At 39.9% G+C, this 17,032-nt stretch overlaps 1 protein-coding gene across 2 annotated transcripts in view; it reads right to left on the reverse strand.

Annotated features, from left to right (window-relative positions):
- Positions 1-17,032, reverse strand: part of ARFGEF3 (ARFGEF family member 3) — an 88,218-nt gene that overhangs the window by 48,962 nt on the left and 22,224 nt on the right. For both annotated transcript variants that reach the window (XM_042445807.1, XM_042445806.1), the window contains exons 5-8: positions 6,836-6,904; positions 4,565-4,687; positions 4,037-4,079; positions 1,646-1,724 (exon numbers count right to left, since the gene is read on the reverse strand). In XM_042445807.1, coding sequence (XP_042301741.1) covers positions 1,646-1,724; positions 4,037-4,079; positions 4,565-4,687; positions 6,836-6,904 — 314 coding nt within the window. The remainder of the gene's footprint in view (positions 1-1,645; positions 1,725-4,036; positions 4,080-4,564; positions 4,688-6,835; positions 6,905-17,032) is intronic.

Below are 17,032 nucleotides of genomic sequence, written 5' to 3' on the forward strand. Positions count from 1 at the left end.
TCTTTCTTCTTAGCTGAAATCCTGTTGTTCAGTTACAACTGCAGTTCAGTTGCGAATACTTATGATTTTTTTGTTTTCATAATCCCAACATAGCCCCTAGTTTAGGGCCACACTGGGTCTGTGAAAATCCCATAATCTCTACTGTGATTGACTGGGGTCTGTATCCCTGTCAACTGGAAAGCAGCTGATTGACACTTCCACCCCCACCCCCACACGAGTGATCTCTGGCATGACATGAATTGCAACAGGAGTCTGCATGTGCCTGCCACATCAGATGTCACTCACAGGAGGGGGAGTGATTCATAAGTCTGCAGCTAGAAAATAATTTTTTCCTTGTTATTATGGTTAACTGCCATCAAGTCAACTTCACCTTATGGCAGCCCCATGAATGAGAGCCCTCTAAGTTACCTTATCATCCAGATCTATGGTACTGCAGGCTTAGAGCTGTGGCTTCCCTCATTGAGTATCTACCTGTATGCTTATTATTACTATAATGACTAATATTGTTCATGTTTTGGACTCAAAACATAGCTTATAACAGTTAGCTATAACATAGTTTCAGTTTACCTATAAAGCCCTAAATGGCTTGGGCCCAGGATACCTTGAAGACTGCCTCTCCCCATACAATCCGCCCCGCTCTCTCAGAACATCTGGGCAGCGGTTATTGAGGGTCCCAGGGGCCAGGCTAGCCTCTACGTCTAGGAGAGCCTTCACCATCTCGGCCCCGACCCTCTGGAATTCTCTGCCCAATGAGCTCCGCTCGGCCATCTCCCTGGCCCAGTTTAAAAAGGGGCTTAAAACTTTTCTGTTCAGGTTAGCATTCCCTGACATATGCCCCAATTAGCTCTTCCCCCCCTCTGCCAGCAGTGGCAAGCTGATTAGATTGTTTTAATGTTTTATATTGTTGTATTTTAATTCTTTGAACTGTATATGCTGTATGGATGTTTTATAATGCTGTACACCGCCCTGATTATATAGAAGGGCGGTATAGAAATAAAATTTTTATTTATTTTTATTACAGTTTCAGCATAGTTTAAAAAATTGATAGTATACAAAAGTTAAAAAGCACTTAAACTATCAAAATATTAAAAGCAATTAAAAACATAAACCATTAAAAATAAAAGTCTAGTTCTCTAGTACATTATACAAAATCATGGGAAATTTGCATGAATTGCTAGTTTTGAATTGGAAAGTTACGCAGAGCCCGAAATGAGATGAAGTAGCCTAGGCAATGAAAAGTGCTCAGGATGCAGAAATCTAGCTATAATATTAATTATTATATTATTTTAATAATATTGTCTCTGTGTTTCTCCTAGCAACTCTTTATATGAACAGAAATACAAATCTGTCAATTTAAACAAACAAAAAAACAGGATTACTAGAATTCTTAATCAGACACATGATGCAGCCGCAGTAGCTCATGGCTCCCAAATCAGCTCTAGGTTCTGTGCCAAACTTTACAGGAGCAAGTGATAACTCCTTTAAGGGTTGTACTAAAACCTGGAGTTGATTCACTGCACCCACTGACACGGAGGCCACCAGTTATCACTGGATATCACAATATAATACTCTAGAGAGGGATCCTAGCTAGGCATGATGGTGTACTCCAGTATTTCCATTTTATGGTCAGAAAATTTCAACTCACCTGATAACTGTCTGAAGCTTTTCACAGAGAACAGTGAAGACAGAGACAACATCATCACAAAGGGACTCTGTTGTTGTATCTTTAGAAGGGAAAAAAGGGTACAGGTTAGCAGCAAAATGCATGCATTATCTCAACTGCACAAAAAGGTACTTATTTGCAGATGCATTCCCCAACAGTCTGTGACTGTGGACTTGATGCAAAAAATACTGTGACAACCTGGGATATAGAATTGCAAGTAATGTGCATGTTATTTCTTTCTTTTGGTGCATTACAGAATTCACTAAAACCTAGAGTTGTGCATTCAGGTTTGTACTCATGCTAAATATTCTCCAGTGTAGAGACTGTGAACGTCCCCTAATCCTCACTTACCTGGTACAGTATCAACCACTACAACTGACTGAGGCTATTCTTCTGTTGATTGAAAAGCAGCTGACCAGTGTTTCCACAACCCCTCCCCATAAACATTCTGGTACAAGCAGGAATTGCAACAGGAACCCTGTTTCTGATATACTGGAGATTGTACATGGGAGAGGGTGAAAATGCCAGTTAGCTGTTTCCCAATTGCCAGAGGAACACATTGATGTTGATAGCAGCAGCTGCTGCTTGAAAAGTCAGTATTGGGAGGCTGGAAGACACTACATAGCTATATAACTAAGGTAGTTATGTAGCTAAGTAGGCAATTCTGGCTCTCCTCATTTCCCAGTCAGGACTTTGGCCCAAAACCAAGGATGCAGTTTTAAATTATCAAAAGGGATAGGGCCATGAGACCATGAGGTAGAATGGGTCATGTTATATGGCTCTCTATACAAATTCCCCATGTAGAACATGCCAATAGAGGAAGGGATGCATTGTTGCCTTTCCTCTTCATTATGTTTTTAAGTGCTATTAAAGTGTTTCAATTCTTGAACATGACCATTTATTTAATTGTTTTAAAAAATATGGTTTATTTTTTGAATTGTTCAACTGGTTTAGCTTTCTTTTCTTGTAAATACTATACAGTGGGCCCGATGGTATCCACTGGATACCAAAATCCATTAATGTTCAAGTCTTATTAAACACAATGGCACAGTGAAATGATGTCCATTATATTAAATGGCAAAAACAAGGTTTGCTTGGGAATGTATATTATTTTTTAAAATTTTCAAGCTGTGGATGGTTGAATCAGTGGATAAAGAATCTGTGGATACAAAGAGCCAACTGTAAATAAAGTATACTAATCTCCATTTAAGTTATACCCTATTCCTTCTCCTAAAACTGGTAACCAAGACAGCTTACAACAAGGTTTAAAAAACAGAGACAAAGAAAAGAACAATTGGTTATAATACTAGAACAGAGTTAAACAAATTATCATTATCAAACCAAATCAAATTAACAATCAAATTTGAAAATCACATCAATAAAAATTGAAAATTACATCAGCAACACCTTCCTTATTAAAAGGCCAGTCCACAGCAGCGTATCAGTTGTTCAAATTCTTGGCCTCCAGTGGGGTGGTTCAGTCTGCAGAACCAGAAAGGATGCCCTGTTGTACTGTGCTCTATAATTGGTTTTCCAGCAGTACAGAGAGCTTTAGAGAAGAAGGGAATAAAATTTTACTATGTTATGGGGTGGCAGCTTTGGTTTCAGGGGCCTATGAGCACCACTCCTCCAGTGTTGATTATTAGGAAGAGCTGAGGGCTAGCTCATGGTATAAGAGAAGCCTGTGGGGTGCCAAATTCACTATATTAGCACATTCAATGGCTTTTGGCCTCTGCCACATCTTTGAAGAAAGAATATGAAACCTTCTTCCAAGATTCTGAAATCCTCTTTGCACCTATGAACCTTGTAGTTTGCTATTTGTTTCTGGATACTCAGCTCTGCTACAACCATTCTCTTGTAATAGCTAGACATGCTAGCAATTACATGGTGTGTAGGCTGCATCCACACTGTAAAAATAATCCAGTTTAACACCACTTTAATTGCCATGACTCCAGTCTATGGAATCCTGGGATTGTAGTTTGTTGTGGCACCAGAGCTCTCTGACAGAGAAGGCTAAATGTGTCACAAAACTACAATTCCCAGAATTCCACTGAGCCATGACAGTTCAAGTAGTGTCAAACTGGATTATTTCTGCAGTGCAGATGCAGTCATAGATGAAGTGTATACAATGTTCTTGATGTTGTATTATTTTTGTGGTGGTAAGGGAACAACTACATCACTCATACTGGAAAACTGCCACAATTGTTGAAAATGGCTTCATTATTCTAATAAACTATCAATATAGGAATAAAAAAACAGAAAGCAGAAAAGCAGAAAGATATGTGAAAATTTAAAACACATGACAATTTGGCAAGGACATGTGAAGAAACTTGAGCATGAGAAATAAGTTTCTGAATCTGTATGAACTGATACCTGGGCTCTTGAATCCCTGAAGAACACTCTGGCTCTCAATTATCTATCAAGGAAAGATTTTTTATTAAAAAATGCATTAGTACAAGTAGAAAAAAGTGTTTTTTTTTGTTTTTGTTTTTGCTTTGCAGTTAGCAGACACATAGATTATTCTGTAAGTCACTTTTCAGACAAGGATAGTAATTCTCTTCTTGCTTGGAGCATCAAACTTGGTATGAAGATCAATTCTGAAGCCTACTATGACACCTTAGTTTTGAGGAGAACTAGAAATAGTTACTGGGTGTCTCTGTGTTACAACACCCAGAAACAACCAACACCCCCCCACACACACACACACACTGTGTGACCAGTGCCATTCTGGCTAGAGGACTCAGGGAACTATAACTCCAAAAAGTAATTGGTTCTAAGCTCTAATGCCAAGGGCAACTTTAATTTTTTCCAAGTGAGCTTCTAGCAAATTTAATAATATCTTTAAATGAAACAGAGACATCAGAGCTTGGCCAATCTGTCCGTTTCTGCCATCAGACTCACCGTGTTTTCTTGTCTTTGCCGTAACTGTAAAGTCAAATCACTCAACATCTGGCTGAGGGTTGCCCGTACAGCTGTATTAATACTCCGCTGATGATAACTGGAGACATAGGTCTCAATGCAAACCTGGTTGGAGAGTTTGGGATAGATGATATAGAAAGGCAAAACCATACCGGTAATTTGACAACAAAACCAGACCGGTAATTTGAGCATTGTCTACATGCTGAATCACTCAAATCCTCACTATGTGATTTATGGTACTTTTGCACTACACAGTTATAGCACTATATTCCACTTTAACTGCCATGGCTGCATCCTATGCACTCCTAAATTTTCTATTCTGGCTAGGCATTAGAGCTCTATAACTGAGAATTTGAAATGTCCTTCCCTAACCCTGCATATTATTGATGGGGTTGCCATAAGTCAAAGTCAATTTGATGGCAATTAACAACAAAAAACTTCAAATCCCAGGATTCCATTGCTATTAAAGTGGAACCATAGAATCATAATAGTGTACTGTGAAAGGACCCTACAACAATAATACACCAAAGAAGGAAGCTACTGGAAGTCCAATCCAAATATCATGTTGGATGTGTATTATCTTCCCATTTTGATGAAAGATCCTTACTGATTTAGTTTAAATGCAGACTCTTTATGGCCAGAATCCTATTAGTGACATACACAAGTGTATTTTCAACTTTCACTTGCATATGTAACATTTTGGTCCTTCTGGAGCTTGATATTCCCTTCTTCCCACAGCAATGACCAAAGTCCCCCCCTCCCCCAGACTCACTGTGACTGTTGCCATATTGTAGAACTAATGCAGGTTGACATCACTTTAACTGTCATGGCTCCATCCTATGGAATCCTGGGATTTGTTGTTTGTTGTGACACCAGAGCTCTCTGACAAGAGAAGACTAAATATATCAAAACGACAAATCTCAGAATTCCACAGTATTGAGCCATTAATGCGATGTCAAACTGCATTAATTCTACAGTGTAGCTGTAATCTATGCTAGCCCCCACAATCGCTGCTCTGTTATTGATGGAGAGTGGAAAGGAAACAGATAAGTATCTGGCTGTGTTCCCATAGGCAAATTCAGGATGATGGCAGAATTGGTTAAGACTTCTCAAGAACCCCAGAGGATTTTAATGGAAGATTATTTATTATTTATTTCATTTCTATGCTGTAATTCTCCCAGAAAGGGACCCAAGCAGCTCACAGATAAAATCAGTTAAAAAGATTTTACAATAAAAATTTTAAAACAATTAAAATAACTGGCTAAGAACAGTATAAAATGGCATATAGTGCACCCGTGTCATATGCAAGCGTGCCATATTCAGCTTTCAGCTTACACTGAGGCTGCATGTTGGAAGAGACAATGGTGCATGCACCCATGGGGCGAGTGCTGCACCGCACTGCATGCACGAGCCCCATTGTTTTCAATGGGGCTTGAGCATATGCAGCATTTTCTTTACATGGGGGAAGGTCCAGAACAGATCCCCCGTGTAGGGAAGGGCCCACTGTAAAATATACAAAAGGTAAAGACAACATCTAGTGCACAAACCCCATATAAAAGCCACTGTGACACAATTATATATAAATATGTATATTAAATATATCAAAAGATATCCTTAAAAGATATATTTTAAAAATATCCTTAGTCTGTGTTTGACTATGGGAATCAAGCCAGATGTTTCTCCATTACTTCAGCCCTGCTCTCAAACAGCCATGAAATGGCTATTTAACATATTAAATGTAGAGTTGGATTTTTTCCCCTCCCTGTTATTCATATCCCCTGTTGAAAAATTGATTTCCTGACTGTCAGGAAACCCCATTTGTAAGAATAATAGAGCAGGAAGACTTTCATATAATTTTCTCTCATTATTTGAATGTCACAACTTGTTTTGAGGGATTTTTCTTCACAGAACCAGCCATGAAATGGCCGTTGGGAGGGGGCCATAGAAGTGACACAGTGATAGCTATTCTGGGGCTGGTGATAGCAGACCTGTAACAGAGTTTCACATGCAGAACTCTTATGGTATGTGTGACAATAGAATCTTGGCTAACATCTTTTTCAGACTCCATCTGGAAGCTCATACGATTATGTAGCTTTCTGATTTATTTACAGTGGTCTATAAACAGATCACAACTGCTATTTGAATAATTAAAATCTATCCTGGATGTTAAAAAGGCACATTTTTGTGAGTGGCAGTTAAGTTATTTTTATTAAACAGTCCAAGTTTAGCTTTCAGAAGAAAGAGAACACTCACCTCAGCAATCTTTAATATGGAGCTCCCATTTAACTCAAATGTTGGAGTGAATGTTATACACAAAAGGACCTATAAAGCAAACAGCAAAAGTGTTAGTCTGTTCCCCCTCGAGACAGATTTTGCTGGCAGGGGTTGTGAACTTTATACAGAAACAGGCCCAATATACATTCCCTCTCTCAGCAGATAAGAAAAACTGCCTCAACGATGAAACTCAACCTCTCCTTAAGGCAGAACTTATGCAGTACAGAAGAAAGGGCAGAAACAAAGATGGTGCACTATTCAAAGACGTCTGCACTGGAGACTGATCAAGTTAAATGAGGGCCTCCCTCCAAGTGTAATGGAATCTCCCTCCTTGGAGGTCTTTCAACAGAGGCTGGCTTGCCATCTGTCAGGGATGCTTTGATTTGGATTTCCTGCATGGCAGGGGGTTGGACTGGATGGCCCTTGCGGTCTCTTCCAACTCTATTATTCTATGATTCTATGCCTAAATACCCTAAAAGTACCAGATCCTGTCTGATCTTAGAAGCTAAGTAGAATCAGCCCTGATTAGTACTTGGATGGGAGACTGCTATATTTCAGAAGCAGGAACTGGCAGAACCACCTCTGACTGGTAGCTTCAGTCCAACATTATCTGGAGGCTGCATAATTCCTATACTTGAATTAAAGGAAGGAGAAGCACTATGGTATTGGCTAGGATGGTTGCACAATATTTACTACTGATTAAATTTATCTACCAAGCTATGCATTAATATGTTTTCAGAATTTCAAAGTTTAAACAGTAAAGTCTGGGATGAGATATCTAAAAATGTCATTGAATGCAAAATATGACAGATGTTTTCTTTCATGGGAGTATGAAATTACTGCACTGTGGGAACGGTCAAATTTGAATAAAATAGCAGCAAATAGCAAGTAGAAATCTAAAGCAACTATAAAAACTTTTCTCTGGAGAAGACTGGGGGGAAATCCTTTTAAGCATGAAACAAGACTAAATTTCAATCTCCTCATCTGCTGTTATTTTTTTAGCAATTCTCAGTTCAAACAGGATTAATTCAGGGAAGCCAAAATTGTAAAATTTTCGACGATATACTGTACACCATATTCTCTAGACTGTATTCTGAGACCAAGTGAACACCATCTACTTGGCCATCACCTTCAGTAAAATGCATACAGAATGTGTGAAATTAATTTCTAAAATCTTCAAACAGAAATTCCTCAGTATTGATTCCTTGGAGTCATCTAGAAAGGCTACATTTTCAATTACTTTCCTTCAGATACCCAGGGACTGGATATTGCTTTGCTTTAGAAATCCAGCAGGAATTGCCTAGTGAAAGCCTAAAGCTTGCAGTAGCAATTAAGAAGCATACAAGACTGTTCTCAGTTATATAGTTTGAATACTAGATGCCTGTCTGGAAGCTGGGAGTGGTCCTGCCACGCTTCCTGTCAAGAACAGCTAATCTGCAGCATTTCAAGCAGGGCTGGGAATCATAAGGCCCTTAAGAAGTTGTTGGACTGCAGCTCCCAGCACTCTTCACCATTGGCTATGGTGTCAAAGGCTGCTTGGACTTTCTGTCAGACCACATCTTAAGGCCTTCACAATTCCCACCCCTGATTTATCATGTATGCCTAGTACCAGAGATAATAACTAAATAGTTAAAATCAATTAAGTGACTTCAGTAATCATTTTAGCATTAATTCCAGAATCAAGTTATTAACTTAAAATATTCATTAATTAAAGTTACTAATGAAGTTACTAATTAAAATTTTAATTAATTAAACAAGATGTGCTAGACTTGTTCTTAAACATTCGACTTTTGCTGGGATCCACATGGGAGCCAGTAAGTTAAAGAAAGAAAGGGGTTAGGAGATGAAAGAAGAGAGTATGGAGATGAAATTGTCAGCCAGTGAGAAAGTGAGCCAAAATGATATTCTCTAAGAAGTCCCAATTGTGAGCTGCGGAGTCTCCAAGATAGCAGTCCGTGGGTGGCCTCCCCGGGACGGTGCGCAGATGCGCACCTCTGACAACCCAGGAAGGGCCGCCCGGCAGCAAACGCAGCTCTCGGTGGAGTCCGGTGGCAAGGGGAGGCATGACGGAGGAGGAGACCAGGCAAGCTGGCTTTAAGCGTGCCGCTGCCCCGACACGCCCCTCTCTCCACCTTCCCCCCAGATGTCCCAAATTTGGCTCACCAGAGCCGCCACCGAGGTGCAGGAAAAGCGGAGTCTCCAAGATAGCAGTCCATGGGTGGCCTCCCCGGGCCGGTGCGCAGATGCGCACCTCCGACAACCCGGGAAGGCCGCCCAGCAGCAAACAGTGGAGTCCGGTGGCAAGGGGAGGCGTGAGTTGGAGTTCTTAAGTCCCTTCTCCCTTGCCACACCCCTTGAAGGCAGAGTCCAGGGCTGGGGCTCGCAGGTCTTCCCAGGGGCCTTGGGAGTTGGAGTTCTTAAGTCCCTTCTCCCTTGCAATGCGCTCTACATGGGGCAACCCTTGTACCATACCTGGAAGCTGCAACTTGTGCAGAATATGGCAGCCCGTCTGGTCTCTGGCACTGCCAGGGCCAGTCATATAACACCAGTCCTTAAAGACTTACATTGGCTGCCTATTCGCTTCCGGGCGCAATACAAGGTGTTGGTTATTACCTATAAAGCCCTAAATGGCTTGGGCCCAGGGTACCTGGAGCACCGCCTCTCTCCGTACAATCCGCCCCGCGCACTTCGATCTTCAGGGCAGCTATTGTTAAGAGTTCCAGAGGTGAAATATAATTCCACCTCTAGGAGGGCTTTCTCCATCTCAGCCCCCAACCTCTGGAACACGCTGCCCTTCGAGCTCCACTCAGCCACCTCCCTAGCCCAATTCAGGAAGGGGCTAAAAACCCATTTATTCAAACAAGCCTACCCTGACAGATTCCCCCCCACCCCCCGTGTCCAGCATTGTTGGCCCGGCATGAATAAGTTTATTAATTTTTTATTGAATTGTTTTTAATGTATTTTATATGGTTCTGTCTATTTGTATTGTTATTTACTGTTGTTCACCGCCCTGATTTTCAGAAGGGCGGTATACAAATAAAATATTATTATTATTATTATTATTATTATTATTATTATTATTATTATTATTATTATTGCCACACCCCTTAAAGGCAGAGTCCAGGGCTGGGGCTCGCAGGTCTTCCCAGGGGCCTTGGGGGTTGGAGTTCTTAAGTCCCTTCTCCCTTGCCACACCCCTTAAAGGCAGAGTCCAGGGCTGGGAATCATGGCTTTTCACATTGCTATGTGTGTTAGGAGTTGCAGTCCAATAACATTTGGCCAACCACAAGAATCTCAACTCTCATCCACATGTTTCAGTCTAAATTCAATTGTTAGTTTGAACTATACCGGTCCCATTGAACTAACAGAACTAAACAAATTTTGGCATGCCAGAATTGCATTGATTCAGTGGATCTGTTCTAGTTGGGACTACCAAGTAGATTAGGGCTCCACCTCCAGTATTTAAGATCTATTGCAAATTTCTAGGTGACTTTGGGATGAGATGCCAATGACATTCAAAAAATACTAATCATATTTTTTCTGATCCAACCAAAGCAATTGGAAGTGATAGAATAGATGGAAGATAAATAAGCTGCATATGAGTCCAGACAAGATGGAGCTAGTGATGGTGAGGGTTTGGAATATGCTGAAGATGGTGCATGCCCCAGCTCTATAAACAAGTGCACTTCCTCTCATAACTTCAATTTGCTGTCTGAAGGTGATGCTAGAACCAATTTTGTTCTTAGTTGCCCAGGTGACCATCACTGCTTTTCATCAGCTAGTGACACCCTCTCCTAGAAAATTATATTTTATGAAACGTTATTTTCCTCTCTTGGAAAATTATGACCTTGGCAATGACATTCATGGTTTGGTCACAGAACTATTGCAGTGCATTCTTCCTGTTCTTCATTTCACCCATTCTGTTTATATTCAGTTGATTTAGAATATTGTAGGAGATGGTTAGCAGGCCTTCCCCACATAGAACTCGTCTTAAGGAATTTCACTGGTCCCCAGCTGCAACCTAAAACTACACTGCCATCTTTCCCACTTCCTACTCAGCAGCAAAAAAGTGTTCCAGAATGTCTTTTTGCTGGTGGCGTGTGAAATCTGTCCTAAATTTCTTTTCAAAACAAAGTATCTGAAAACCTACGTGCAACTTGTCAGCAATCATCATATGCTCTTATTTGTATTGTCAAGCTATCCTGCCTTTGCAGATGTCTTAATTTACCAATTCCTCTTTTTATGGTTACTGTAATGAATTCCTGTCTTTATGGACAGTGGAATCAATCTTTTATTCTTATAATAAAAACAGTCTTTATGTATGCTGTATGCCTGAAAAATGCAGTAGACCAAGATTTATATAGATTTTTAAATGATGCTGTTTCAATGCAATTTGCTTCTTAACTGTATTATACTTTTCTTTTTAAAAATAAACTAGATGCAAAATTGTTATTTTGTGCCTTCAGGTGATTTCTGACTTATGGTGACCTTAAGGCGACCCTATCATGGTTTTTTTTTTAGCAAGATTTGTTCAGAGAAGGTTTGGCTTTGCCTTCTCCCAAGGCAGAGAGCTTGTAACTTACCCAAGTTACCCAGTAGATTTCACTGTTGAGTGAGGAATTGAACCCTAGTCTCCAGAGCTACAGTCCAATACTCAAACCACTATGTTACACTGGTTGAAAGAGCTGCTCTATTAAATGTGACTGATAGGAGGCTCCTCCTCACAACATTCACTATGTAAATATGGTCACCTTAGGTTTGGGGATCCCTTGCTTGAAAGTAGAGTGTGCTCCATAACAGAAGAAATGCCATAATTGTTATATTGTTCAGTGGACCCTTGCTATCCACAGGAGTTTGGTCCCAGGACACTCGTCCACCCCCGTGGATACCAAAATCCATGGATGCTCAAGACTCATTATCTACAGTGGGATAGTAAAATGGTGCCCCTGATATAAAATGGGCAAAATCAAAGTTTGCTTTTTGGATATTTAAAAAAAAAAATTCAAGACGTGGGTAGCTAAATCCATGGATGCAGAATCCATGAATATGGAGGGTCAACTGTATTATTTACAGGAACCCTGTATCATCTTTAACTTAATGTAACTTTATGTAACAGAGAAGAAATCCTGATAGTGAATTGGAAAGATGAATATCAGGTCAACAGCAAGAGTGTCTGACAAGTTTTGGTACCCAATGCATACTCATCCTATTGCACAACTGTCACTTTTCTGGCTCTGCTACATAGTAATGTAATAGCAGTCTTCTAGCGGATATGGACATTATGAAACTGTCCAATTCTAATTCCCATATATGTAAGTCTATTTATAAAGATGTAATCTCCATACAGGATTCTGGCCTATATCTTTTGATTTGAGTGTTATGTTTTATGTGCAGTGTGAAGGTTAGGAAAGAAATATGATGACCATAAATCTGTGGTAAAGATATTGGGTGAATGCAATCACTGCTGGATAAAATCCAATATCTTGAACGTTCCCATTAGCATTTACAGCAGGGCTGGGAATTGTTAACCTTCCAGATATTGCAGTACTGCAACTCTCAGGAGAACCAGCCAACTAACCAGCCAGACAGAGGCAATGAATACTGGGAATTGGAGTACAACATTTGGATGGTCAAACAATTCTTATCCTGATTTACAGGACAAGGGGAAGATGAGGAGCAACCAGTGAGCCAGCCAACACCAACATCCTGATGGTATTCCATGCATATATGAATTTCCCTACAAAAGCAAATGGACATCTTTGTCTGACAAGAAACATCTGCATTCATTTCAAGGTTATGGAAGCTGAGTTGCATATGCTGTATGCGGTTCCTCATCTTTACCATTCAACACATCACATAGCACAATCAATGCATAATTTCATGTGCTGATGTAAGAGTTCAGACAAGAAAATTTAGGGGCCCCAAGTGCACTTGTACAGAATCCTATTGCTAATGTAAATCCTTTCATAGGATGATACACTATTTGCTGAAAAGGAGCCGAGGTGGCGCAGTGGTTAAATGCCTGTACTGCAGACACTCACTCAGAAACCACAAGGTTGCAAGTTGAATACCAGCCAGGGCTCAGGCTTGTCTCAGGCTTGCATCCTTTGGAGGTCACTAAAATGGGTACCCAGCTTGTTGGGGGCAATTAGCTTACAGTTGTAAACTGCCTAGAGACTGCTTAGAGTGGTATAAAGCAGTATAAAAGTGAAACTGCTACTGCTATTGCTGAAAAGCCTGTTCTTTTCGCTATTTCTTGCAATAGGTAAGTACTCTATATACCTATTTCATATATAAAGCAAGTGTGTCAAAACATTGGCCTGAAATTTTGTGAATCCTTCCTCAAAAGTGAATCTCACTGAACTCACTGGAAGTTATACTTTTAAATGTATTAGTTCCATTCATATTCTTCTTTTCCTCCAAATATAGATGGAAACAAAAAGGGACAGAAACAATATTTGATAATACTTGGGAAATGGTTGAAAAATGTGTTTCTTGAGAAATCCTGACGAGGAGAATCTGCGACTGACAATGCTGTTTTTTGCTCAGACAATGCTGTTTTCAGCATGCTGGCGGCAGGGGGTGAGGGGAATCTACATATTAATTTGTGCCAAACTGCAAACAATCTTTTAAAATGTGCAACTTTTGAAGACTCACAGAGCAGGAAAATAAAATCTAAAATTTTCTTAATATTTTCTTTGATAATGACACTAGCAAAGAATGTTAATACCCTAAATTCAAAGCAGAATATACTACTCTGCACTTCCCCATTTATCCTAATAAAATCCTTGTGAGGCAGAGATAATGACTGGCCCAAGGTCACTCCATCATTTTTAAAACATAACAAAGATTTGAACCTCCAATGTTTCACATGGTTAAAGGAACAGGCTGCAATTATGGTTTCACATGCACAAATGACTCTATGGAAAGGTTCAGAAGGGGAAAATCTGAAAGCATCAGCTTTTTACTAGGTCAATTAGATTACCACCATTTTATGAAAAGGAATAGGCTGGTTCCTTGTAAGAAACAACAGGTTCCTTACAAGGAATTGGCTGTAAGAAACAATTAGTACCAACATCTGTTCTAGCATTCAATTAAAAGGACACTATGCTGTTTTAAACTGAACTGGTGGCTACTATGGTCATTAAGTGGAAAAAGGTATTAACATTCCTGATTTAATTCTGTCCCTTTCTATGTAATTTTGTATGCTTTCAGTAACTTGTGAGGCTTCTGTTTGTTTCCATGCCCACATGATGCACCACAGAGACCTAAATTTATGAAGATTAGTTCTTCCAGAGTCGGGGTAAAAACAAGGAACACATTCTATTAATATTATGAGAGATATTATAGAACCAGTCCAGGGGTTCTTTATCACTTTAATTAACAGTAAAGAAAAAAAGTCTCATAAATAATAGAAAAGGTCACTACTGACAGTAGTTCAGGGAAACAACTGAGCAGGGATTAATTAGCTATTTCCATTTCTCTCTCTTCTTTGCATGTCAGCAGTTTCACATTTTCTGAGGCTCTGAAGGATGCAGGATCAAGGCACATCAGGGAAAGTGAACACCCAATATCCATTCATATCACATTAGAGATGGTAAGGTGTCTGTTTTTTTCTACCTGGGAGACTGCCTAATTCTTCAAACAGTTTCTTTAGCATGGTGGAGAAAGCTTTACCTGTTAAATGGCTATGCACTAAACAATTTGGAGGTCTCTATCAGAAAAAGACATAAAAATATTCATTACAGATAACAAGGCCTAGTAAATGTAGAATGGTTTGTTTTATTTTCTGCTTTTCCTTACATTATGTGTCCATTATTTCTAAATCTTGTAAAAGCTAACTCAGAAAGACACTTCTAAAGTCTGAGTTATTATGAGGTGACAAAAAGAAACAAATGAAGTGAGTAAACCAACATGGGGGAGCATATGACTGTCAAGAGTTTGTTTCATTGCAGTTCCTATCATAGTTGGCTAAGGTGGATGGGAACTGTGGTCTATCAAAATCTGGGAAGCTGCCTGTTCCTTACCCTTTTACTAAAGATATAATGCTATAACCACTGGCTTGAAAGTAAGCACTATAGAGCCCACCTCTCGGTAAACATAAAAAAGCAATGCCTCATGGCATCCTGTAGACTTTTATTACCACATAAGGGCTAACATCCTGTATTGCACTGAGAGATGGTAAAGTTCCACTCTATGTACCTGTGTGTCTCTCACCCTCTTCACACACTCAACCTCCCTCTTTTCTGGTTGGAATCCCCCTTTCATGCCATGTAGTGGTCAGAGGAGCATGGGAGAAGCTGAGGGACAGCCATTCAGCCAGCTTCATTCCTCAGTTACAGCAGATGGAGGTACTGAATACAGTACCCCATCTATATTGACCAAAAAAGCTGCATACACAGGCATAACTTTCACATCCCTAACTGGGTGTAACAAAGCTATGCTGCAGCAAAGGAAGTGGCTGGGTGCATCTACACTGTAAAAACAATGCAGTTTGACACCACCTTAACTCTAAGCTCCATCCTACAGAATCTTGGGATTTGTGGTTTGGTGAGGCACCAGCACTTTTTGGTGGAGAGGGCTAAACACCTTGTAAAACTACAAGTCTGAGGAGGGAGCTGTAGCATTTAATGTGTTGTCAAAGGGTGTTATTTCTACAGTGTATATGCACTGTATCTTCACAGAAATATCTATATCAGTCTATTTCGGAGAGATATCTATGTCAGTCTGTTTCATCATAAAAGAGATGGACTGCAGTCTATGAAAGCTTATGTTAAAATAAATGTAGTATAAATAAATCTTTAAACTGGCACAACATTTCTTCCTTTTCTGCTGACTACATCTGGCACTGCTCTTGTCAAGATGGCAGAACTTCTTGCAGATGGAGTAGAATAACTGAAGTGCACCAACAGGAAAATGCAAACAACAACAAACAACAGTACTCTTCTCTAAAAGCATTTTATGTACGTAGCAGTAAAGCCTATTCATCTCTAGGGTCTAATTTAAGGAAGTGCATTTCCAGTATATTTCTGCATGTTCATAGATAATCTCTTAATGCTTTTACAAAAAGAAAGTCAATCTGTACAATCTATGCAGGATTCTGGTAATTTAGTCACAGTCTTTTTTTGCCACAAGTTTTCTCCTTATTCATCCTGAAAGTACATTAGGAATAAACTCCAGGCCCCTTGGTATGTTGTTAAGTTCTGAAAGCCTGGTACATACAAGTGCAATCTTGTGCTTGCAGAAAAGAAAAGAAAAGCCCTTGGTTTGTGTACTAAAGCTATAATCAAATGTTTCTCCTTTATTCTGATATGTGAGCAGGTGAATGTGTAATATCAGTCACTTTTCACACATGCAGAGCAACATGTTTGAAATGGAAAGTTGTTGTTCACATGGGAGCTTTCCATGTCAGCAAGACTCATGATTTTCTAGGGATTCTTTCATCTTAGATTTTTGCTCAGGCTTACTCAGATATGTTGATTTCTATGTGAGAAAAGTTACAATGAAGGCAGCCAGTGCTAGCTGACTCTTCCTTCTTTGTGTGTTGAAGAAAGAAAGGTGAGTAATGCCTGAAAGCAGCTTAGGAGCCCACATGGTAAACTCTTTCTCATGTGCAAAGGGATCTTGTAGCACCTCTGAGACTGTGTGAAAGAAGTTGTAGCATGAGCTTGCTAGACATGAGTCTACTTCCTCCAATACATTTGAGAAAGTAGACCAAGTCTACACAAGCTCATGCTACAACTTCTTTCACACAGTTTATCTCAGAGGTGCTACATAATTCCTTTGCATACTGATATTCATGACTAAGACATCTATGTCACTGAATTCTTTCTCATGTGGTAGCTTTTGAGCACCAGGATATTCAAAGGAATTTCAATCGGCAGTAGAGCTATTCCTTCAATGTGTAAGGGTTACACAAAAGGAAGGATAGAAATATGAAGACGGCTAGGTCTATACATGGACACCCTTGTCTGTTTTGGTCACCTTTCTTATGAAGAGGGCAACTGTCTGTAAGGGAACCCCTATAGACAATCGGGAGTTGATATCACAGAGAGAACCTCCACAGATATAGGAAACTGTCCCTTGCCGTTGCTCTCTGTGTTGAGGGAAACAAAAACAGGTATGGTGGAAGAAGATAAAGCTAGCACAGTCATGACTGCTCCTCCTCTTCAAGTG

The sequence above is a fragment of the Sceloporus undulatus genome, chromosome 1 (genome assembly GCF_019175285.1).
Source record: "Sceloporus undulatus isolate JIND9_A2432 ecotype Alabama chromosome 1, SceUnd_v1.1, whole genome shotgun sequence".
Taxonomy (NCBI): Eukaryota; Metazoa; Chordata; class Lepidosauria; order Squamata; family Phrynosomatidae; genus Sceloporus; species Sceloporus undulatus.